The 26711-nt window shown below is 46.3% G+C and overlaps 1 protein-coding gene across 1 annotated transcript; it reads left to right on the forward strand.

The window, feature by feature from the left end:
* The first annotated feature begins 3238 nt into the window (after nt 1-3238).
* Nucleotides 3239-25607, forward strand: LOC127066668 (zinc finger protein 205-like). Its single transcript, XM_051000657.1, has 5 exons — nt 3239-4671; nt 7011-7109; nt 10492-11156; nt 11377-11653; nt 21166-25607. Exons 1-5 carry the CDS (start codon nt 4464-4466, stop codon nt 21420-21422), a joined length of 1506 nt encoding a protein of 501 aa, XP_050856614.1. The 5' UTR covers nt 3239-4463; the 3' UTR covers nt 21423-25607.
* Nucleotides 25608-26711: the final 1104 nt, after the last annotated feature.

The raw sequence follows: 26711 nt of genomic DNA on the forward strand, positions 1-26711 counted from the left end.
ATGTCTATACCAGGGTATATCGTCGAAACGGTAATTGTTTGACGGGACAATCAAGTATTAAATTCGTGGCGCCAACGGAAGCTTCGACCGGCGCGGCGCATTCAACTATTATAGTTTATCTAGGTAGACATGACGGATGAATCAAGATCATCGTTACAACGTTCATTTTTTAACCGATCTCGCTGACTTTTCTTATATTCGTAATTATTCGCAATTTTAAATGAGACGTAGTACATATACATCTAGAGAATAAAACTTTATAAATTCATTTTTAAGAAGACAGGAGACAATTATTTGCTTGTAGGCATTATTTTTTTTTAACATTGCGCGTGTGCGCGTGAGAGAGAGAGAGAGAGAGAGAGAGAGAGAGAGAGAGAGCACTTCTCCACTTATGCGTTCGAGTACAATATAAAACAACGATAATTACGTTTATCTATCGATTACAATTTAAGATTAACGATAATTGCGTTCAATCACCGACCCCAGTATCGGATGCTAATGAAGGATCCGAAACCGTTTCTATATCAGCAACAACCCAAGCGCAAACACGATAATGTAAAGCGATATTATTAATGATCATTATGATCGTTGGTAGACGGGCAATTGTGTATTCATTGGATTAAGATATCGTGAGACCTGTAAATCACGTCGTTATATACCATAGTTCTCTGTACAAACACAGTCCATGTGAAACTCTTAAAAGACGACGATCTAATGTCCGTGAGATCTAGCAAATATTGATTTCTCCATATGTAGCCGAAATGAGGGTACTTGTCACGATCGGTACGAGCATGCGATCCGGCAGGTCGCTTTATATCCCTTTAATCGGACTTTTTCGACGAAACAAAATACAAAGCCGGATCCGACGAATGAACAATGTTTCTGTTTTTTATTTATTTCCATTAAAGCCATCTATTTATTTTGTTACAACTTTCGTCGTCGCGGTGTTCTTTCTTAAATCTAAAAGCAGTTGGTGGCTGACTAACCGCATAATTTTCTCAAATCAGCATCCCTCTGATAAGCCAATCTGGGGAGATTTTACGTTCTTGGAATATGGTATGCCGTATTTCGGCATACCGTGAAAACTTTACGCTTCGAATCTAATCTCGAAGGATTATTTTAATATTTTGTTTGACCATGTAAAAAAACCTCCGGTCATAACAGGCTTTATTTTCCTCTACATTAGTCATCGAAGAATTTCTCTTGGAGAGAACGCAAAAGAGATTCTCTCTCGTGAAATAATTGCAAAAGAAACCGTTTCCCCATCTTCTATAATTTCGCACGGGACATTAGGTTCCTCGAAGTATCCTCTTACCCCTCCATCGTCGAGCTTTCACCCCTTATACATCTCCTGCAGCACCGCCATCAGCAGAACCACCACAGGCACAGCTACTACCTTTCTCATCTTCTTTCGGTCGGCATGTACATCCTCGTCTAGCAAACGGGCCACTCGAGAGTGTCGTCCTTGTCCCTCCTCGAGTTTTCCTATTTTCTGCGATAAGAGAGCCAAGCAATCTTCTCCAGCGAAGATAGAACGGCCCTGAGGCCCGCTGCCGGATGCTCCGGGGAACGAACGACGACGCGAGTGAGCGAGAATGATTGATGCGGTTTGTCGCTTTTGCCTGACGTCCAACATCTCGTCTCTACTCTTCGAATCGTGTATCGTCGCGATACACCATACCTACGTACCGCGAATAATCCTCCCCTTAAACTTATGCTCTTTTATTAGATAAATGCAAGTGTCTCGTGGACGACTTTATCGAAAGAAGATATCGGCTTTTGCGTCAAATTCAACATTTGCGATTACCTCAATGAAATCATTCTATGAACTTAATATATTATTTGCTCGTGGATGGATGTACGATTAACGTTGATCTGTTGTTTTTTCCTTTCTATTTAAATTTATCAGAGAAGAAAGGAAGGCGCTAGAATAAAGATGAAGAAAGCACGACGTATACGTGACGAAATATCGTCCGACCGAGGGACATTTTTCATAATCTATTCCACGAAAGTATCACGAGTAATAAAGGGTTAATACGGTAATCGTATAAGACGACAAACGGTTAGATCGGAGAGAATAGATTACGGTCTCGGTTGACGGTGCGTTTCAATTTCGTCGCGAATTAAGCCGGAATAGCGAGTAATTGACGCGGGTCTATGGATTTAAGGGAAATATTTTTCTGGCCATTTCCCAACGATCTTTGACAAGCGGATGTTTTACAACGTCTGCTCGTCGACCAACAGAGAGGGCACAGTAGGGATAGCGAGAGAGAGAGAGAGAGAGAAGAGATAAAAAGAAAATATATTGTGCACGACTGGTAGGTAATTGTCGAATAATTTAATACGCCTTAATCGCGTTGCGAGAAGTCGAGGAAGAATTGCGCATTCCTTTCAAGAAAATCAACACATTCCAGGGAAGTTTACGATCCGCGAGACATCGATAATCTCGTTTCGTTATCACCTACGCCAAAAATATGCTGCGAATTAACACAAAGCGATCGATTCAAAACGCGGCAAGCACACCGTAGGATATCTGCGACGTCATTTTTTTACGTCTTCTTTCAATTCAAACGCAATGAAAGCTTTTCGAATGAAAGCATTTTCAAAAAGTAAATGTCAATGCGTCGATTAGACGAAAATAAAACGTTCGCGTTAAGTCTGTTGTTACTTTGCTCGTGTATTATCGTTCGCGAATGTCGTTGCACCAAAAATTCAACCTTATCTATCGACTCTCGTTATCGCCGATAAATGGAACGGATTTAATTCCTCTTGAAAACACATGATCTCTCTCTCTCTCTCTCTCTCTCTCTCACTTCCTTTTTTTTCCTTATCGCAGTATCTGTAGTAAAGAGATGTGGTGAAAATGTAAGAACCATTATAGAGATTGAAAGACCGTTCGTTCGGCGAAGTCACAAATGAGAAAAAGGCGGTGGATGGTAGTCCAGAAAAATCAAAAAGGTAGTAGAACTTTCTCGTCTTAGCAATCGAAAAACACGCGCGTGAGATCGCGCGTAAAACGCGCGTGTATCGCTGATACACGGTGGATCTCATACGCGTAGTACGTCGGACGTGCGCGCGCGTTTTCTAACTCTCTCTCTCTCTCGTTTGCTCATTCGCTCGCGTGGGAGGGCCGAGCACAAATATCAATCAGTGGAGTCAAGAGAGGAATCAGGGTGGCCGAGTGGTTCCACATAATGCTGGTGAGCGCGGAGAGATGAGAGCGAGCGTGAGAGAGAGAGAGAGAGAGAGAGAGAGAGAGAGAGGGAGGGGGTGGGAGAGAGAAAGGTGAAGAAGGAGCCTCGGTCACGCGTTACTCTACAACGAGAGAGTAAGAGAGAAAGAGACGGAATAGAGATAGATTGAACGTACGTACATTCGAGAAACACACCCAACTGTACCACCCCCGCACAGAGTCTCTCATCCGGGTGAATCGCGAGAATAAGCACGTAGCGAGTAGCTTCAAAGTACTCGAACGTTGCTTGTGGGAGTGCTTCGAGTGCTTGTGTGTGTGTGCGGGGGTGGAGTAGGGAAGAAGGAGGCGTGTCAGGGAGGCGGAGCCAACTTTGAAAATCCCAGCTAGCATCCAACGTTTCTCTCTCTCTCTCTCTCTCTCTCTCTGTGTCTCTCCCCTTTCTCTTTCTTTACTCATTCGTCTCCCACCTCCATTCTCTCTCTAGAGAGAGAAAGATAGATAGATAGATAGATAGATAGATAGATAGAAATATAGATAGATAGATAGAGAGAGAGAGAGAGAGAGAGAGAGAGAGAGGCTGATAAGCCGTAGAGCCGTGTGCGTGAATCCACATTCGCTCTCCCCTCTGAACCGCGTGCGCGCACTTACATATATCCGTCTCACTCTTCGCCGCGACTTTCGTCCATCGTCGTCGCATGGGAGTCCCTCGGCACTATCGGATCCCGTTAACGGCAGTCGCCGTCGAGACACCCGCTATAACGTCTCTCGCATCTCCGACACACACATCAAACCGGTGTGTCCTTATTTCCTCTTGTTCTTTCGCACCTTCTTCATCGGCTACTGTTACAATCAAGGACCCTTGCGATCGACGATCGACGACGCAAAAGATCCTTCTCGACGAATGATTTTACACTTTGTGCTCGCTCGGGAATAATCGTTGTAACATCCGCGAAAATAATTGCGATGACATCGTCTTTCGATTCGATCGAGTTTCGAGGGTGAAAGATTGGAAGGCTCGTTCCGGGTGTTTGTTCTCGTATTTGAGGAAAGAAATGAAAAATTTCGAAGAGGACTCGTATCGAGTAGACATCATGCGGTAAAGATCATTCATCGAAACGGTGCATCAACAACGACTTATCCGCTTTTCATCCGTTCGAAATTACTTGGTCGGATATACCAAAGAAGCCGTCAAGTACGCGGATGTTGGGCGCAGCGAGGAGAAAAAGAAAGTTTCCGTAAGTAGAAGGGAAAGACGAAAAAGTGAATCAGGATGATGGAAGTGCAGCAGCAACACTCGCCTGTTGGGGTCGGTCCGTTGGATTTTTCGCGAAGAGGGGTAGCCGAGACGTCGGCCTTCCGGGTCGTCAAACCGAAACAACCGACCTCGTCGCTCGTGCATCAGCAGGCTGTGTCGTCGCCGGAAACGAATAACAATGAGAATCTTCAGGAGAATTCACAGGTTTCCCTCGAATCCGAAGGTAAGATCTTGCTAGATCTAATTGTAAAAATATGCACTGGAAAATGCACTGGTACGACGTATCGAGACGTTAGGAGAATAATAGACGGTAAACATTCGAGGCCGGTAGGAAATTTCTAAGTACCGTCCGCGTATATCAACGTGGTCGAACGCTTCGGGAGATATTCGCAACATTGTCATCGAGCTATCCGTTAGCTGGCTATTATTTACGGGACGCAATTACGCGCGCGTGTTTCCGTCGTTCTCGCGAAACGTCGATCGCCACGATTGGCCACGTCACGGCTATTGGTTATTCGTACACGAACGCATGCACGCACTTTGATCGTACGCGCGAACGTACAAGCGTGTGCGTTGATGCGTGCAGGTGCGTAAGAGAGTCGAGTCGGCACGATGGCCGTTCAACAGGTGAAGGGATGGATTAGACGGCGTGCCTATACTAATACTCCGCTGCTAATCAGGGTAATAGGCTAACGTAATAATATCATCATCCCACGCAGAGCCGGGCTAAACGGTTTAAGCCGTAATTGCCAGGTGATGGGCAGATCATGGAGAGGGTTGACGCCTTCCGTTCGAATCAAGACGCGGAATCTTCTGCTAAGCTGACGATTTCGGTTTCGATTTTGTCAAATCGAATCTTTTTACGAATCTCTTTGCGATAGCACAACGATTCGTTCGCATCGATTTGCATCGGATCTCTACCATTTGAAATCCCTGCGCGTTAGTCAAATATATCTCATGGATATATCGGGATGGAAGATAAGGAGTATCAACCAGTTCCGGGACTAAACCTGTAGATAATGCGTGCTCACGAGGCTCGAAGGCTTTTGTCATATTCGATTGTGTTTCGAGTTACGAGTCGAAGCTTCGGCCTCTGCGCCTCGTTCATCGATTGGCTTACGAGTATATCGATACAATCGCCTATTATTATTTTCGCCTGTATATCATCGGAGATTTAACGAGAATTCTTTTTAGCGAGCTATCTCGCAAAGTACACTAGCGTCAACAAAAGAAGATTCCATCTTTAGAACGGTCGTTGTTCGATATCCTTCGAAGAACTTCTCACATCTTTCGACTTTTACCGTAGATCTCGGCGAACAGAAAATCACGATGGATTTACGTTTATAGATTTACGATGGAACGATAGCGTGGTATGCAGGATAAGCGTCGTGCACGGAACGAAGAGCGATATCATCGATGCTCGTTCCCTCTCTTTCCCTCTTTTAACGACGAACACTGCATTACCTGCAGCGTGTGTACACGCTCGGTATCGACGTTGTGTACACCGAAACGCTGCGGTCATCTTATCTCGCCGCGTGGTGCCTTCGCCATATAGGAAAATATGATTTATTTCTGATAATCCTGCGAGAATGAGATAGCCTTTGCGGCAGAGCCGCGGCGCAGCTAATCTCCTCGCGCTATCTCGGATTATCCCGGTCGTTACTATATTGCCCGGATTACGGATTCCTTTTTTTTTGCGCCGATTCCTTTCGTATTCGTCAGCCGTGTTCCATCGAAGCGTCATCCGTCGGGATCTTTCGAATGCCTCGATTTCACCCTCAAAAATGGCTATCTATAATAGAACGTTACCTTTTTGATATCACGTCAAGTTCATACGAGGCTGCCAGATAGAGCGATCGGTTGGAAACGGATGAAGAGAAAAAAACAAAAAAAAAGGAAAGGAATAAAATAGAAAAGAAAAGAAAAGAGAAGAAGAGAAGAGAAGAGAAGAGAAGAGAAGAGAAAAGAAAAGAAAAGAAAAGTAAAGAAAAGAAAAGAGAGGAAGGAGAACAAAATTGTAATTCCATGCGATCGAGCTAAGGGATGCGGGCAAAGTCGTGGAGGCACCCTTTACGGTGTAAAGTTTGGTATTCGTAAAGGTGCCAGGATGCCGATCAAAGAAACCAAGACGATGGATGGTGAATGTTCGTGGATAGGAATGCAGTTTCGAAGAAAGAGAGGGAGTAATAGTCGAGACAAGGTTGATAAATAGAGGAGGGTCTCCCTTCTTTCTAATAAAGACGCTCTTGTCGAGGGGTTGATCTTTCCTACGAACCGGGAATACCAAATTTGTCAGGACTTGAGACGTTACAGACGTACCAGACGTATTCGTAGCTTTGGTGTAACGCGCAACGAGAAACGCATGAACGATCTCGACAATTTTCTTCCTTCGACTCGTTGTTATATAGAAACGAAAAAGTAAAAACTTTGAAGAAATTCGTCGACCGTATTCGTCGGCAATTCTTGTATTTGTCACTAAACGACGAATTAAACTAACGGATTCTTTCCTCCTGCTACGTAACGCGCGATATTACTTATTCGTCTCTTTCCTTTACTTTTTAGGAGGATGCAACGTCCGTTTAATGTTCCCAAGACTGTGGGCACCATTTGGAAACGCAACCGAGGTTACGAATCTTCCACCCCTACCAAAAAGTCACTCAGGTACGTTGGCATTACGTCTGGGTTGCGTGCGTGAACGAAAAGGTTCGTTTCTCGACGATCTCTCGGCGATCTCTCGGCTCCGTTCGACTTCCACCTCCGCCATGGCGGCTAGTTTTTATTTGCCAATCGTTAATAACGACCGGTCGGGATGATGATTGGGATAAATGGTAGCACGCGTCATACCGCGGACGGACATGGGCTCTTCTAACTCTTACCATCCCAATTGGAGCAGATTAGAGGCGCAGCTTAGGGATTCGGACGCGTCGGTCCCTTTGTACTCGTACGACGTCGGTCTCTCTATCTCTCTTTCTCTCTCGGCCGTACCTACCCTAAATTAGTAACGTCTTGTCATGTTAAACGCATATACTCTCCTACTTCTCTCTTCCTACTTCTTCCTATGCGTACACGTGGCTCCTCTTATCTCCGGCTCATCGAGATCAATCGAGACTCCTATCAGAATCGTACGCGATACGTTTCTCCCCGTTCTTCAATCGCGTAGCATCTTTGTTCGTTTTATTTTAACGCGTTGAAATCGGATTGAATCGGTCAAGTAGGAAAAGAAAGAGGAAAGGAGGGAGGGAGAGAGAGAGAGAGAGAGAGAGAGAGAGAGAGAAACGCTCTCTCGTTTATAAATTTTTTTTTCTCAACGATTATGAGCTCGTTGAACGAGTAATTGTCAAAGAAATCGATAGCGCGATCATAAGTAAGTAATCTCACGAGTACCGTCGGTATCTACTTGATTTTGTCTCGTTCTAACGAAGAAGATCGTCGAAAGGTCGTAAGGAAAGTATCAAGCTTAAATAGGTACTGACGGCTAGATGAAAAATCCTTTTTTGAAAACCCACATCTCCCTGTCGGTCGGTCTATTGACGCCGTCGTTGATCGTCGTACGTACTCCTTTCCACGAACGAGCAGGACGGAAGGAGTTTGAGGATTTGTAGCGTGTTGGAGGTTTAATAGCGGCAGATCGCTACGCAGTAAACGACTGACGGACGACAGAAGATTAAAGTTGCCCGTTAACTCGATCTAATTGTCCCCCCGGCTTGGCCTTCCTTTATTAATCTACGTTCACAACCATCTTCGGCATCGCCGTCGTCGTCCCCGTCGCCACCTCGTTCTCCTTCCTCGTTATTCGACCCCAACTCCCCTCCCCTCCCTCGTCGCGCTACGTTCCTTCCTTGGCTCGATCCTTCTCGTGCCTTTCGAAAAGTTTACATCATAAATCTGATAGATGTTCGCCTCGAGAAGAAGCAAATCGTCCTCCCTCTCGATTGTACCAAATTCGAATTAGTTTTAACGATCTAAGAAGTGCAAATTGCATCCTAGTGCAACTTGCATTTGAACGCAACGTGCCATATGCAGGAGCACGTTCGTCGCGCTGCAATATACGCGCGCAGTCCTTCGTACGCAAGCTCTGCCAAAGGGCGGAGCGAGGTAAACCATCTGCCGGACGGTCGCTACGATGACGACTGTTTTTTCATGACTCTTTGCACTTTGCACCGTATGCTTTTTACCGCATTCCACTATATCCCAGATGTGGCATTTGCGTAAGCAGTTCTTCCTAACTCGTCCCGAGTCACATCTGTCCGGACTTCCTCTTTCTTCTTGTCATATTTTTATTTCGTTCCACTCTCTTCTTCTTCTTCTTCTCTTCTTCGCAAAGATCCATTCCCTTTTTATCTTTCTTACGTTTCTTTTTTATCTCCTTCCTTTGTCACGTACCTTCGGACGGATTCGCTCCGATTTTTTAAATCCACGACTTTGTTTCTCCGATTCATCTTCTTTTTGATCCGACAGCGATAAATTTTTAAACCACGGATATGTTCTTTAATTCAGTAAATACAATCTTTATAATTCTACGATATCGAATAGATACGTCCTTACGTATTTCTCTCCAAATTATATCGTACCGCAAACAATAACATTTTTTATCGTGCCCCGTCGACGCATCGGGGATCGATTCTTGCTTTTCCTTGCTTTTAATGCACTTGGCGGATATTAATGCGCCGCGAGAAAAAATCTATATTCATCGATCTTTTACCGACTACGGAAGTCTGTCTATACATTTATCTTGGGATAGAAATTGTTGGTATCTTTAGATCTACATCTGTCTCTTTCTCTCTCGAGCATAGTATTCTTTCGTCATTTCTCTTCGCCCTTGTCCTCTCTCTCTCTCTCTCTCTCTCTCTCTCTTTCTCTCTCGCTTTTGTACATATTCATTTTTCTCGAACGCGCAGAGTACCGGGCGTGAGCGTTTCTCATTACATTAGGCCGCTCTCACCGAGACTCACTCCTGCCTTATTTTGATTCGATTGCAAAGCCACCAGGAGTCACGATAATAATCGGCCCTTCGACGATGCAGGGGGCCGGCGTAGAGTCCTTTAAATGCGATTATCCGAACACGGCTGCGCTATACGCGCCAGCACGTGACCGCGTGTCGCGTGCACGGATTATAAATATAATATACTCGGGGTGTCCCGTGCATACGTACTTAGTTATATAGACGTTCCTGGATGCATAGCAATATCAATCTTTCGAAATTGCGGTATCGCATATACGAGGAAAGATATCGAAATAAAAGGAGAGGGAGTTGCCGAAGACGCTCCAACGGCGAAGCTAACCATTCAGACCCTACTACCTTCCTTTCGATTAATTCACCATTTTCCGATTCGTCGTTGGTTCGATCCCATCGTAAATCACGACGGCGCTTTCGAGAGGATGGCCATCGACGATTATTAGAAATACCTACCCCAAATAATCGTGACGCGCACCTCGTCACATTCGCATCAATTACGACGGCGTATCGACCGAATATGTTCCACCACGTTATCGTCGCCTACGAATGAGCTGTCCGACTTCGCACTGATTTCTATCTTTTTGACACTCGAGTTAATCGAGTTAATCGATAAATAAAGAAGAACGACTTTGCGAATCGTCCTATCGAGAGCTCTTATCGGAGCGAAGACACGTCGCGACGGAAGGAATTACTCTTTAATCGTAGGAGCGTTCGTCGCGGTCGCGGGACGTTCGGAAGGAAAGATTTCATCGGTCAGAGATCGGTGAAAGAGCTTTTATCCCTTCCTCGGGTGCTCCTCGACGATTCTCAGGGCGATGTCTCGTTAGAGAGACTCGCGTGTACCCTCACGATCCCCACCTCTCGCTCCTTTGACCGAACTTGGAAGAAAGACTCGGTACGCGAGTCAAATCTCGTTCCTTTCGGAGCCTAGGAAGAGTATTCAGTTTCCATCTTCCTCCGATTTCCGATCAAATATCCAAGACGTAAGATTTTACGTAAGATTGGACTAGTACGTTATTGAAAGACAATCAAACGAAATAACGAACGTGCGAAAGTAGAAATGTAGGGAAATGATTGTATTCGCAGAACGGCTGTCGTTCGGTGTTGGTCGTTTGGTTGGTTCACCGGCGACAACGAGTCCCTCGCCATCGCATTCGCCGTGCCCGGAATCACCGGCGCACGATCGTCGGGACTGCACCGAGGTGGACGTGGACGTCGAAGAGGAAGAGGTCGACGTGGATGTCGAAGAGGTCGGCGAGGAGGACGATCGCGACGCAGCATCGAGTCCGCATCGTTCTTCCTCGACGCCATCGCCTACCGGTACGATTGCCTCCGCGACCTCCCACTCGCATCCACCGAAAAGATCGGGCGACACGTTCAGCGTGTCGGCACTCCTCAGGCCCGATCCACCGTCGGCTCACCTTCAAAACGCCTCTCCTCATCGAGAGGCAGCCTCGATCGGTGCTCATCCGGCAACACCGGGCTCCTCCATCCTCTATCCACCTCTCCATCTTCAGGGCGGACTTTTACCGCCTCATCCTCACCATCCTCTCTCGTATCTCCATCCTCAGTTGTTGCCCCATCATCTTTTGCCGCCTCACTTGCACCCGCTCCTACGTGGGGTTCATCCTGGACACCCGGCTCTACACTCGACTCACACGGCTCACGGGCTACATCATCCCCATCCGCTCGCAGACGTCTACAGCTGCGTCAAGTGCGACAAGATGTTCAGCACGCCTCACGGCCTCGAGGTACGTAAACGCGATCGTCGTTTCTCTCGTTTATGGTGAATACGGTGAATTGCCGGAGCAATCGTCGGTCGGAACGTCTGACATGAAAATTGCGATGTCGTCGTTGCGACGCCGATGCTCGACGTCAGATAACAGATCTATTATCTGTCAGATTTCGCGATTAGACGTTTTAATTGATGCGTTTAATCGATACGAGTTAGAAATCGAAATTCGCCGACAGGTGCACGCGAGGAGATCTCACAACGGGAAGAGGCCGTTCGCTTGCGAGCTCTGCAACAAAACCTTCGGCCACGAGATAAGTTTGACGCAGCATAGGGCGGTACACTCCGCGGAGAAGGTCTTTGAGTGTAAGCAGTGCGGAAAAGCGTTCAAACGATCCAGCACCCTGAGCACGCACCTGTTAATACACTCCGATACCAGGCCGTACCCGTGTCAGTTCTGCGGAAAACGTTTTCATCAGAAGAGCGACATGAAGAAGCACACATACATTCACACAGGTAGGTGATCCAACGCGCTCTCTTTTTTTGGATTTTTTGCTCGGAGAGCATTTTTGCGTACGAGATAAATTTTTCGATAATCGAGCGAAAACTCAGCGAGCAAAATCTCGCGAGTATAAACGTCTCTCCGAGACGAGGCATAGTCTCGTACAAATTTATCGGACCGTTGCTGGACGGAGTTGGGAGGAATTAATTAACGAAGCGACTTTCTACGATAAATAATGCATCCAACCGTCTGGATGAAGTCAGTATTGTGCGCGAGACGATTCGCTCGAGTTCAGGCACATGTGGCCGGTTGGTTTCTGCTCGATGAATGGACGGGGTGGGGGCAGAGGGAAGGGAAAAAGGAGGAAGGGGGATTGGTCTGCCGAGCCCCACATTGCGAGTTTCGTTCGGTAATAATCGTAATGTCTTTCGGGGTGATTCCCCTGATCCTCCAGTCTTCCGTTTACCCCTCAGGTTCTTCACTCCCACGACTGGCCCCCAATTCCCGATCTTCGAATAGAATTTTACCGCGGCGATTATCGTCCGTGGGAAAAATGGAACAGGTTCGTTCTTCCTAATCCCAGAGAAAGAATTTTCTGCGCTGCGCGATTTACGTCGAGCGAATTCGTCGTTTGTATCCTCTTCTCGGATGGACGATGTCGCGGCATCTCCTTCGAGATCGATTTCGATTTTTCGTCCGACGTGTACTTCGATTCGATAATTCGTCTCTCGACGGTTTACGTTTTTTATCGATACCGAATTCGTCCGATAGCGAAGACCGAGAGTGTGGCGAGGGCGAGCAACGAGAAAGCGCTTCCCTCTCTCTCTTTCTCTCTCTTCGGTTCTTCGAAAGTGCGGAAGGGGTGGCGCTGGGACACTTGACACTTTGGTGTCTCGAAGCTGACGGAGCGACGGTCCTGAAGGAGTAGGTTCTCGCAAAGACGGGGAAGAGGAAGCAGCGAAGAAGAGGAGGTAAAGCGGGAGGGTTCCGTTGGTGGGTCTGGGCTTTGTATCGTCTCCATGGCAACCCTCCCAATGTCTTATCAAATTATCACCTTGTCCTCCCCCGCACTCCTCCCCCTTCTTCTTATCCTCCACGTTGCTTCCGTCGCTCGGCTACCACCTCCTTATTCACCCTCTTCAACCCAGGCGAAACGGCCTCGGAAGGACTCGCTGAAAGAGGATACAAAGCGATGGTCACTTGCGCGGGCCCGCTAACAACCTATGGGACCACAAGGACAAGGGCTCGTGCGCTCGCGCGCGTGTCCACTTCGTTTATTTAGCGACCGGGTCTCTCTCTCTCCCCTCTCCTCCCTTCTTTCTCGCTCTTACTATCCAGCGTGAGGGTCGCAGCGGAACATTTAATTCATTATTCAGAGGGATGAAAAATTCAGCGACTCGACGTCCGATGCCGTTCACGAGCAACGCGTCGCAATTGCTTCGTGAAATGACGATGCTCGGTCAGTTATTTTTTTTTGTCGACGTTTCCACCCTTCTCTTCTTCCATCACGTTTCTATTTCGACGAAATTACTTTTCGATAGGATCAACGGGATTCTCTCTCTCTCTCTCTCTCCCCCTCCCTCTCTTTCTCTTCAAGCGACCATGATTTCGAGGGTCTCTTGTCCATTCACAAACGCGAGTTATTTCTATTGACCAGCTTTCAGTTTCTACAGCATAAAATATAAAAGGATCCTTGTTACGTAAAAACGACGTAAAGAAAAGACCGTCATTCCCGATTTCTAAAGGAATCTTTAGGATTTTTAGGAATCTTTACGTTCATCTTGTTAGACTCGTAAGATTAATCGGTCGGCCGCAATTCATGCGTTCTTCGATCGGGCTAGTTCCGACGTGTAGAGTTCGAAAAGCAGTTTTTTTTTCGACGACTCAGTCGGAGGTCGCGAGGTCCGGGTGCGTACGTGCGTGAGGCAGCCAGGCAGGCAGGCAGGCAGATCGGGGGTATTCTGGGATTCGAGACTAATGATAATCAGTCCTCGCTGTCTCTCCCTTTCTTTCTCTTCCACTTTCGATCTCTTCTCCTCGTCGTTCTTTTTTGCCGTCCCTCTGCAACCACATTCCCTTCGTCGTGAACACGGGCCATGTGCAATAAGGGTGCGGCACCGTCGGATTCCCCGGGGACCGGCATGGCGTAACGTAAAATCATTATTAGGTAGGTAGGTAGGTAGGTAGGTAGGTAGGTAGGTAGGTAGGTAGGTAGGTAGGTAGGTAGTTGCTGGTGCACATGAGGGCAGGCTAGAGAGAAAGGGAAACGGTGGCTTGGATGGTTCGGTGAAGAGAGGAAGGGGGTGAAAGGGAGAGAGTCGGCCGCTTTAGGGGGTTGGGAATAAGAGCTCTGCAAATATTGTTCGTGCGCGAGTCGGCAAGCGGAGTAGCGAATCGAGGGGAAAGCCGAAGCGTTGCTTCGCGTTACCTTCGTCATTAGGTGGGCTCTACGTTGCTGCTGCTGCTGCTGCTGCCGCTGCTGCTGCCGCTGCTACTACTACTACTACTATTGCTACTTGTACCGTGAGCAAGGGGGTAGTGGAGGGGGTATGTTGAGGCGGCAGCGTATGAAGAGTCAAGTGCACGGTGGCTGCGAGCTCGCACAGAAGACCGACTGGGGCTTCGCCGATTGGATAACGTCGCGTGATGGGTATCGAGAAGGCGACAGACCGACAAGTGGTCAAGCACCCTCTTGCGAAAACACTGCGGCTCCATCGGGAAAACGTTTTTCTTTGGGGCGATGCCTGAATGGCGCTCTCGATGATCGCGACCAAGGTCTGCTCGCTCGGTTAAATTTGATTTTTTTCTTCTTCTTTTTCTTTTACGATAATGCAATAGGATGACAGAGTTATTCGACAACGAAAGAATTCTTCTCTACCTTTGTCATTTGAAATTAAGTATTACGTCGAAATCGATTGGATTTCTAATTAATCATTTAGTTCGAGAAATCGCTAATGTTCGAACGCTACGTACTTTGGCGATTTGTGATTATAAGAAAATGTTATCGATTTGATCCCACCTCGGCCCGTTCGTGTCGATATCTCGGGACAATAGGGAGACACCACACCCTTAAACTGTGCGCTGATCGCCCGACACATGACCGTGCCGTCTTTTGTTTTTACAATAAACACAACCTGTCCGCTCTCTGGGTGCTAAGCAAAGTTGCAAGGGGCAAAGGGAAAGAGATGAATGTCGGTTGTGTACTTTTCCTTTTCACAAGCACATTTTCGATTTCGTTTCGTTTCGTTTCGTTTCGTTTCCTCTACGTGCCGACGAGCTTCCCGACAAATGGATCATTTTTGTGCGAATGATCTTTCTTTTGTCGTTAAAACGATCATTCGTTGTTAGGAGCGTTAGCGTTACATGCTCAGTCCTTCTTTTTTCTTTTTTCGTTTTTTTCTTCTTTGTTCTCGATTGGATGCAGAGAAACGTAATCGCGAATCGTCGCGGTCACACGTTGACGTAGAACTAATTAATGCAATTTCGTTCTCGTCGGCGTAACGCGATACCCGTTAAAACAGTCATAAAAGAGAGTTAATTGAAAAAAATTATTCTGCCAAGGACACGTTCTATCTACACGTCAACAATTTCTACATTGTAGGTGTAAATTACGATTACGCTCTCACGCTATTTCTAAATCATTCGTAAAATTCGTAAAATTCGTAAAATTCTCCTTGCGGGTCTAATGAACGTATTCGCGTTCGATTTCTGAAATGGAACAGAAGCGTTCGGCCAAGAGCCAAAGAAGAGTCGTAGTGGCTTTAACGAATGACGAGTACTCTAAGGCTCTAACGCGTAAGTACCTTGTCTCCCCGAAATTTGCCTCGAGGGTGCGGTTATCGCGTACTCGCTTGGATACAAACCGTTTGAGAGCTTTGTGGGCGCGTTCACGGTGTACCTGTGCCTCTCTCTCTCCCTCCCTCCTTAGTGCGTTAGAGAGGACGGGACTATTAGAGGTTTCCGGCTGACTTGGCGCCCTTAACGTCGGGAGCGCCGCAACATCCCTCTAAGCTGTTTAAACTTTGCGACATGGTCGAAGGGACCGCCCTAGATGCTACCCTTTCTTCTTCCTCTTCTTCTTGTTTCATCCCTCCTTCTCTTTCCTTTGCCTTGCCCCCGAGTCGAACGTTTCGTCTTTACGGCTCGTTAGTGACGCCAACGTAAAGTCGTGCTTAGAAATATCGGTATGAGCGCACACGTAAGAGTTCCATTTTCTCGCGGTCTGTACGCACGCAAACTAAATTTTCAACGGACACAAGCGGGCGAGCGGTTAACCGTCGATTATTTGCCTCTACTTCCGGTGGAAGACCGTGCAAAGAACGAACCGAGTAATTCCAAGCGCGCATCCTTATCGCGTCGATTCTTCAATCGTTCCCACGAATCGACGAACGTTCAAGTTTTTCTTACGTGGTAAAACTAGAAACGATCACGGAGTATCGTTAAAATTTGCACGTGGAGGAAGAAAATTTGCAGGACGGTCAACGACCGTACTATCGGTAAAACGATCGTATCGACGAGCGAACCGCGTAAGAGAAACTCTCTCGCTTTATCGCTACTGGCTTCGTTGCGTTAGACAAAGACAATCGCGTGCTGGATGTTGAGGACGTTACGTTTAATGTCACGATGGTAAGCCGGTACGAGCATCCGATGCGGCATCAAACATGCAAATTCGTTGATATAACGTTACACGGATACCTCGGTGCGATCCGTTATCATGACGATCCGCCGAGCGTTAGCACCGACATAGTGTTCCTAGTAGTATAGGAGCATGATTAAATTTCCAAGGATATCGACACGACGGGAACACGTAAATCCTCCTTTCCCCCCGCCCCGATCTCTCTCTCTCTCTCTCTCTCTCCCTCTACGCATCTATCTACGTTGTTACTTACCTACGTGTGTATTCTCGTATCCACGTCCTCGTTTCATCCCTTCCTCTTTCGCCGCTATTCGCGCTCGAGCGACCGAAGCAGCTCGGGCCAGAGGCTTGAAATTAACCATCAGAGGCTCTATTCGAGATGCGAAACGTCGTTACACCATCTACGGCATCATCGATAACGCCTCTTCATCCTTCCGAGACTTTGCTTTTCAAAGGGAGGGTGAAAGAGAGAGAGAGAGAGAGAGAAAGTAAACGCGATAGAAAGATGGATGAAGGATATTAGTCTTATATCGTGTTCTAGGAAAGCGAAGAAAAAGAGCGTTTTATATTTATTCATCCTTCTGGGATCGTTCGAGATCGGTCGACTCTTACGACGTCTAAAGAGCACGCGTTCGTGTCATCCGTTAATGGACGGTAATCGTAAGATGTGAAATGTAAGGCGATCGAGGATAATTACGGCGAGTAGAGAAAACGTAGCGGCGGGATCCTTCGCGCCGATGGCACAGATCGGATTTGTCACGATTCCTAATGTTGATCGACGCCTTAATAATTTAATAGCCATACGTCCGCCGTGATCGTCCGGGAGAGGATTATTACCGCGGATCCCTCCGCTAGATCGAAAGCACTAAGGAGCTAACAGACTTAGCCGCGGTATCACGTTTCCTCCTTCGCTTCGCTTCGGCCTTCCCTCTACGGGAAATATATCGTGACGGTACCGTCTTACGCTCTCCTTCCGTCTCTCGAGAGACGATAATTGCCATCAATCCAGCCTCTCTCGGCAAAAATATCATTGAAAAACGTGCGTTCGTCTACGCGTCCGAATGTAGCACGTTTTCTCTTTTCGTTTCCCTCTATTCGTACGTCTCTTTTTTCGTCGTTTCGCCGTAAACGAACGTATTCCCTTAACTATAGCCATCCTTTTTTTCCCTTTCCGTTGCCTCAAAATCCGCCCATTTCGCGATACAAGGATCAGAGGAAAAGCGAGTAAAACGCGCGTTGCAAACACGGCGAACGTGACTATCGGCTGGCGTCCGTGCAGCCGTGAAATAGTAAATACAAAGCTCTCGTTGAATCGGCGCGCGATTCGCCGCGCGATTCCGGCCCTCCGATCCCCCCGAGAGACTGCTAACATTCGCTGACACACCGGTATTTCGATAGCCGCGCACGGACACGCCCGTGAAATATACGGACCGCTATAGCCGAGTGTTAACCCGCATTTTCGAGCGTTTGTCGGCACGACGATCGATGACAAGAAATTCAAATTGCACCAGGGACTACGTTTTAGCTTGCGTTCGGCTATTTGGAATTACTTTCGATCCTTGTTTTCCCTGTTTTCAATGTTTAGTTTTCCCGTTTCAATTTTTAGAGAGTATATCTATACCTGTCCAAGATTTCAATCATTTCTTTCAAAGGTAAGAGATATTTAGGCCGGGCGAGGGGGAGGGAGGAAAACTTTTTGTTTTTTTGTCCAAATAAATTCTTAACCGATATTGTGGATTAGCTATGCGTTCTCGACGATCGTCATCGATGCTCTGCGATTAATATCGCCTGACGATATTTAGACGAACTTTGAAGGATACGGAAGAAATCCATGCTGTCCTCGATATAAAATATGAGACTCGTTGGCACGTTCGATTCCTATTTTTCTCCTGGCTCTCTCTCTCTCTCTCTCTCTCCCTCGCGGGCAAGCGTTTCGTTTGGAAAAAGTAAGCTGGAGTGAGATGGAAAGAAAAGAGGCCCGCCCCCAGAGACGCAACCCGCAGAGTCGAGACGTGGTCGATGGAGACGAGAAGAAATCAATGCCTCGGCCAGAGTCCGCTTCACCTTCGTCTCTCCTCTCCACTCGTTTCCTCTCACTCCGCCCATTCGCTCTTAACCGGCCGTCTCATTTTCCTTCCCTTACTCCTTTTACCTCTTCCACGACTTACTCCGTATTTCTCCGCGGCTCCGATAAAATTCCAAAATTTCGATTATTTCGTCGATACGTTTGAAAATATCTACGTTCGTTTTTTGTTCAAAAGACATTTTAAACGGCGCAAGTATTATTAGGTATCCGCGTGAATTTCATGGTTAAATGGAAAAAGGCACAACCCATTACGGATAAAACGCGTCTAGACGATAGTATCTTTGGAAAGTTTGCGGATCGTTTGGGAGAAGCGATCAAACTGCCATCTTGGTTTTCCACGTTCGAGCAGAGTTATCGGAGGGTGTAAGCGTAGAAAAAGAACGCTTTTGTTTTGTGAATTCGAAAAGCAATACGTACATATGGAAAAGGACAAGGCGATAATAGAGAAAGGAAAAAGAAAAAGGCAGAGAGGAGAGAGGGAGAATTAGCGGAGGAAAGGACCCTCGCAAGATTTCCAGGAGTTTAATATAGTTTTAGGGGCGTCGGCTGAAAGAGAGAGACAGGACGGGGGTGTAATGGTGTCTTAAACCGCAGTGACTCTCAACCACGGCTCCAAGTTTCCGTTACCTTTCGGTTCGCTCAGAAGAAATAAGAGTAACCAACCTCAACGACGTTGCGATTGAATATTCTAATCGAAAATATTATACGTCTGTTATTCCTTCTATCGAAAATACCGAACGTATCGCTTTTAAAAGGGAGCTAGGAATAATTATGATCCGTCGAATAGGATTCGAGTTCGAAAGCATTGCGCTCGAACGACTAACCAAGATACGTACTTACCTATACGCGTAGAACGCATTCTCGCGTAAATTCGAGAGCGCGAGCACCGAGAGGTAGATACGTATCCATATAAGAGATCGTAACGCACGGTTCTTGCTTTTTCCAGCGAAGATAAAGACGAAAAGGGCAACCTCGGTGCGAGAGAGCCCCGACGGTTCTTGATTTTTACGAGCGCGTAAATTCCAGAGGGCAACTTCCTTCGTACTCCCTCTCTATCTCTTCTCTCTTTCGCTCCTCTCTCTCTCTCCCTCCCTCTCTCTCCTTCACCTCTTTCTCCTCACCATTTCGTACTCGAAATACATAGAATTCTAGGAGACTCGCACCGTGTGCTCCGCTGTGAATTCCATAGCATGGAATTTCAGGCCGCCATTAACTCTGAATCCCCTCGAATCACGATTTGAAAGAGCTCGCGATACTATTGCGAATCCTCGCCGAGTCTCCGACGTCTTTCAATAAAATTACCCGCGTTTTCTCCCAAGGATTTCCAAACGTACACGTTTAAGGGATGTTTTCCTCTAATTACGTCAACAGAATCCTTTGTTATTTTTTTCTTGGACCTATCGAATCTTTATAAGTAATCTCTCATTGAAATTCGATGATCACCGACGACCATCGAAAACGACACGTCGATTTACGAAAAGGCAGTCGATGCTGTTACTCGAACGATTCTCAATTTTTATGAGATCGTAAATCTACTCCGGAAACTTTTCCCCCCGCTCCTTCCGAAACTTCCATCTTCACTTTCTGTCGTTTTATACCCCATTCGAGCCTCGTGGAATTTCGTCGGATACTCCATCGCAGTCGACGAATTTCTCGGAGCTCGCTATGCTGGTGTCAAGAAATCTAGACGAAACGTTTTCCATCGTTTCTCTATCGATGATTTCGCGAAGAAGTTCCTTCAACGAAATGGATATATTTATTTCTGTCAAAATCTTGAAATCGTAGAAATCGTACAATAGAAATCTATCGGTATTTCGAATTGTTCATGGAACAATCGGTACGAGGGAAGGCGCTAAAGAACCGAAACGTAAATAGTTTGACTCGTCGAATATAAGCTAGACGGGTAACGAATCCGCGAGTACTTTGGACGTTGGAAAGATAGAGGAGAGTCCATTAACATCCCTCGGCTGGTCACTCGGAGCATAGTTCGAATCGTTGCTACTCTGTTGCTTCCCTCTCTTCTGTCAGAGGGTGGGAGCGCGCGCGCGCGCGCACACGTGCGTTCCTCATCCCTCTTTCTTCTTTCCATCGGTCTTCTTTCTCTCCCTCTCTCTCTCTCTCTCCGTCTAGTTCGGCTTATCCCGGTGGTAGTCATGGAAACACAGGGGTCGGAGCCGCCCCTGGCCGCCAATCAGAGCTCGCGGCCAGGAGGAGAGAAACGAGCGGTGAGCCTTCCTCGCTTCTACCCCCGCCCTATCGGCCGTCCATCCCTTCTCTCCTCTCCGTCCCTTGCCTCCGGCTTGGCTGAGATTCTCGCTTGGGAGGAAATCTTGACCGGGCGTGCCCTGCATCTCTGATACCACCTCTCCTCTCTCTCTCTCGCTCTCTCTACCTCTATCTCCGTATCGTACGTCCTTTTCCCACCTTTCTCCCCGCTCCAGGCCCTTCGACGAAAAATCCTCCGGTCGTCTCGGCACGGCAAGTCCGTCTATGTGTTCGTGGCTTTCTATTGCTTTTGGACCAAGGATCGCTACTTTCGAATTAACCTTTCTGCTTGTTCGGGTAGATAAAGAGAGTGGGGGAGGGTAAAGGGGAAGGTTGCTTCGGGGGATGGAAAGATTCGTTCGCTCGGAAAGAGTTAGATTCTCTTAGAAAAAAAACTTGCAGACTTGGGGATATTGCGTTGAGAAAGAGCATAATAACGGGAGACGAATAAAACAAAAAACTGATGCGTAATACTTGATGACGATAATGTTATTTGATTATATCCATTGATAATATTCATTTTTTCAACTTTGTCGCAGGTGAAAAGCCGCACAAGTGTCAGGTATGTGGCAAGGCGTTCTCGCAGAGTAGCAATTTGATAACGCACTCGAGGAAGCACACGGGATTCAAGCCGTTCGCATGCGAGCTGTGCGGACGAGCTTTCCAGAGGAAGGTCGACCTGAGGAGGCACCGCGAGACTCAGCACGCCGATCTCGGCACGTCGCATCGGCCGGCTATGGCCGCGATTCCACCTCAAAATACTTTGCCAACCGGAAATCCGTCGATAATGCAATGAAAAGCGTAGCCGTTCTAGCGAGAGATTTCTCAGCGTACGAGGACGTACGTAAATATCGATAGCGAAAACGATCGACTTCGGAAACGACTGCTAGACGACTAATTGCCGGAAGAGTGCAATCGAAGGACGGAGGATCCGAAGGAGGATAAGGGAACAAAAAGTTGTTTTTGATTTCGATGCGTATATTTGCTCCGCTGATGTTATCGAAAAGATACGGCCGTTATCGCGAGCCGCGTAAAGATTCGTTGGCTCGTGATGGGACGATCGTTAAGATAATCGTTGAGAGATGATCGTTAGAGAGCAAGGTCCGCGTAACGTTGCACAATCGAAATCAAATCCTTCGCTTCCGTCTCGAGGGAATATTAAATAAATTTTATTTCGATCGGCCATTACCTTATCGCGCGATCGATCGTCGATCCTCATCTTACTTCTCTTCTCGCTTTTTCCTAGATATTCGCGTGGTATCGAATCGAACGATCGGAACGGATCTGATATCGGCCGATGAGAGTCGACATTCCTTCGAAATGGTAGTATCGAGCATCGCGAGACGAATGGACATAAAAGAAAATAAAAAAAAAAAAACGAGAAAAGAAAGAGAAAAGTGTAAAATAACGTTGTTCTTATAAATTATCTGTTGTTTTAATACCTCATGCGAGGTGGGGGTTAAAAACGTAAGTACGTAGGCGCATTTTAACGCATACGTTGTCGTTGTCGTTCTTTGTTCGTTCGTCGATTTTGAAAAAAAAATTTGTTTAGCGAATAACAGACGAACACACACTGACACACACACTTTGCATATCTCTTTCGCGAAGAGGAAACGTCACCCCTACCTCTGGATCGCAACTGTGACCAAACTTGTAAATAACACCGTAGACCGTATCTCTTTTTAGTATAAGCGTTTACTCGTGCGTACGTGCGCGTACATACATATGAATGTGGATATAAAATGACTCGAATCTATAAATATAAATAGAGAAGCGCGTCGCTCCGATCTAACCTGACGACGGTATTTGTTCGCACTAAACTCACCCTCCTCGACGAGAAAAACTATATTATGTACATTCGATTCTTTCTCCTCCCTCTTGTCCTTATGAAACTTTTCATTGTTGTACCATTGATACCATTATGTAATTACTGTAATTAGAACTCGCTATTAATACTATTAGAATCATTATTATTATTATTATTATTATTATTATTATTATTATTATTATTAATTATCATCATCATCATCATCATTATCGTTATTATCATTATTATCATTATTATCATCATCGTCATCGTCATCATCATCTTCGTCGTCGTCGTCGTCGTCGTCGTCGTCGTCGTCGTCGTCGTCGTCGTCGTCGTCGTTGTCGTCGTTGTCGTCATCATATTATTTTTTATTATTATTATTATTATTATTATTATTAATTATTATTATTATTACCAATAAAAGCTGTTACCATTTGTAAATTGTTCGTGAGCGATGAACGAAGCAACGCGACTCGTTTCGGTGTCGAAAGCATTTCTCCCATTTTGCCTTAGACAATGTTGAGAACGATTAATCGAGATCGTCGAATCTGACGAAGCAAAAGATCACGGTCATTTTGACTAGTGTAATTCATGGTTAAAGGGCCGATGCCAATTAAGCGGGGTGCTCCGGAGAAGAACCCCTTAACGGTCTCAATATGTTTTCCGTCGAGTTTCCCTAAACTTCTACATCGGTTCCTCTTTATTTATCTCTCTTCTCGTACGATCCTCTTCACTTTCTGCCTCTTTCTCTTCTCTACGTCAGACTCGTAAAAAACAAGATTTGGCGAAGACGTTTTTGAGGAATGATTTGCTTCGCATGAAGGACGTTTCGAAGTTGGAAAATGAGAGGAGATTGAGAGAGAGAGAGAGAGAGAGAGAGAGAGAGAGAGAAAAAGAGAGAGGAAAAGGTAGACAAAGGGCGAGAGAAGACGGAGGGAGAGAGAACATTACGGCACTGACTGCACGACACCATGACGCAGCCACGGGAGCAGATTGGACAGTTATTGCATTCTGGGTAAGATTAATTGATATGGGACTCGGGCCTGCGGGGTGAGACGTACGGGGCTACGCTCGCCGCTTAAACCGTGTCTCAGGGACTGGCTTGGGATGAGAGAGCGGTGATTAACCAATTGCACCGTTGAACGAACTGGAACCGAAAGCCACCCCTCTCCATTTTCCTTTCACTCTCTCTCGCACACATATTCTCTCTCTCTCTCTCTCTCCCCTCTCTCTCTCTCTCTCTCTCTATCTTACCAACCCTCGTCGCTGCTCTCGACGCCGTGCTCGCTCTAATAGCCATTGAGTAATGGAGAGGCTCTCATTATTAAATAGCACAGGATAAATGCGCGCTTGCGTAGCTATGCGCTCGTAGACGCGCGCCCAGCGACGTGATTATCCTTGATATCGCTGTTGGAACGAAGGAATCCTCATTAACCGCCAACACCCATTTCAAGATATCGCCTACTCGATCTATCCGATTACGCTTTCGACGGATTTCTTTTGACGCAAAGTTTTTTGTATCATTCGGCTGCGATTATTATCTCAAGATGGTTGCAACAATTTGACAAGATATTTATCATGCAATTTACAATATTTTCTATATCCGTAGAAAGGTAAGCTCAATCGTCGAACGAACAAAGTTTATTAAATATTTGGACGTTTGCCTATCGTAGAAAAATAATTAAATATTGATATCTACGAAGCTATGCTTGGGCGGATCGTTGTTGTTCAATACCGGAATAAGAAATTGGTTCCATGAGGCGATATTTTCAGAAGAGCATCGCCGATCGATCCAAGCTTATTTTCGATAAGCTACAACAATTTTGAGTTTGAGTCAATGTTCGAACGAGAAACGAGCACCCAGGGCGTCGTACTCGTTTCCTTTTCGTCGTCCTCTTGGAATCGTCGTTCGAAACTCTTGCGAATAACTTCGAAAGGATAAGTATTGCATATTCCCGACCGCGAGAGGATACACCTTATGACTATTAAGATATTCACGGCTCCACGGAGGACACCCTACTTTGAAATATGGCCCAACGGGTCAACGTGAATATACCCCGAAGCAGAAAGCACCCTTCTTCTCCCGTCTTGCCATCTCTCTCTGTCTCTCTCTCTCTCTCTCTCTCTATCTCTTTCGCTCACTGGCTCGCTTCCTCTTTCTTTCTCACCCGTGCACTTCTACCTTTGCATTACGAAAAGCAGGGGAAGCGTGGCTTTGGAGGACATCGTAGATTCGGCTGAGAGAGAGAGAGAGAGAGATGGTGTCCGAAGCAACCCTCTTTACCAGCTTCTCGTGGTTTTCCATATTATTTACAGCCTCGTCCTACGCGTTACGCCGCAATAACTCGAGCAAGCGGGTCCACGAATGCGACCATGTCGGCAAATTGGTGGAAACCGAGGATGTCGTAACGCGTTCTCCTGCCTTGACTCTACACGTACACAGATACGTATGTACATACGTACGCGTACGGAGGTATCCATGCCCTTCCGAGGCTGATGTATTAACTGTGCGGTACGATGCGAACAACGTAAATACGTATGTTACGGATAATCTTGCTTTCGCCTTGCTGCCGACCACGATATCTTCGACTCGCACAAGGTGACTTTTATTTTTCTCTCTGGCATTTTTATTGCCTCTTCATATTCCGTATATACCTGCGTATTTAGTGGTATAGGATATACATATAGGTATCCATCTATCATTTTCGAGAGATCGCTTTAAAAGGAAGGTAAAATCGCGAGTGTCGTATCGGTCGATTATTCGAGCCGACCGTACGATATCGCGTACATACCATGTTAACGCGTTATATTGTAATTTATGTTATACGTTCGCGTTTGCGTTAAGATTAATCAACTTAATTACCCAAAGGCGACAATGTACCCACTTTATTAAATTTCTCTATCGAAGCGGACAATTGCACTTAACTTAATTAAACTATTATCTTAAATCGTAGAGCGGGAGCCACAGGCGAGGAAGGACGTTCGCAATGGGTCCTTGGCGATTGGCATCGGCGATAGTCGAAACGCGAGTAAGCTTCTTCGGTTAGGTGGCTGACGATAAGTTTATCGTGGAAAAAGCATACGTTGGGCGTACGCGAGTGCGCGCAGGCAAATCTCATTTCCGCGAAGCTGCGCGAGCCCCGTATTATGGGGATTTTCCTGTCACGGGAGTAACCGGAATGGGCGAGGATTAAAAAATGTCAATTTCCAATTATCGTCAGCCCGGTGTTGCGCGGACATACGGGTAATGGAATTTTTGAAAAGGAGATTATATTTTACTCTTTATCCAATTTTCACTTTGGCTGGTATCACCCTGTCCGCTTCCCGTTATCCACCTTCGATTCCTGTATGTCGCACATTTAGCAGCTACCTCGGTCGAAGAAGAACGACTGAATTTTGTCTTGGTCGAAACTAGCACGCTTCCTTCGTCGAATTCGCGACGACGAACGTTCCTTTAATTAATTGAAAATGAATTACGAGATGCCTCGTAATATTCGAGAGGTTCACCGGTCGTTACTCTTTTCTTTCGCACATAACGAGGCCGCCATTGTTGTCTCTCTTTCTCTCTCTCTCTCTCTCTCTCTCTCTCTAACTAATCAACTTTCGTAAGATCGAGGTTGCGACAAGCTGACGCGGGAGTTGTCATTTGTCAGTAGGCTTTTCTAATAACGAGCCGAGTCTTGAACGAGTTTAAACAAATAGCTCGGCGCAAGGCACGAAGAATAAAACAAATGGTTGCTACCGCATTCGGGAAAAGAAAGGAAGAACCGACGGCACGCTTCGGTACGATCAATCAGTCGTCTTTGACCGGACCGACTTAATACAGTCAAGAATCGATCGAATTCCGAGTTCGGTCTCTTGAAATATTCCACGATGCGTCCTTCGGGATCGGACCTTTGATCGAAACGTTTCATCGAAGCGTTCGTTGAAACTTTCATCTCTTCTTTTTCTTTTTCTATTACGAAACGCGTGTACGGAAAATTTTAGATAAATAAAACGTTGGACAAATATGTCGAATTAAAATAAGAAAGGAACGAAAGAAGATAATTAAGACTCATTCGATACTCGAATAAATGCCTTGAAATATCTAGATATGTAAAATATTTAATGGCGATCGGAAAAGTTGAAAGGTTCGACGAAAGGAGGCTAAATCGATCTATTAAGGGGGCCGATAAATGGAGAAAGAAACGATCGACGATAATCTAGGAGTAACTTTACCGTAAATACGCGGATAGGCGATGACGCCATTCCCTGGAGAGGTCGATTCATTACGGA

Source organism: Vespula vulgaris, chromosome 10 (genome assembly GCF_905475345.1).
Source record: "Vespula vulgaris chromosome 10, iyVesVulg1.1, whole genome shotgun sequence".
NCBI classification, from domain to species: Eukaryota; Metazoa; Arthropoda; class Insecta; order Hymenoptera; family Vespidae; genus Vespula; species Vespula vulgaris.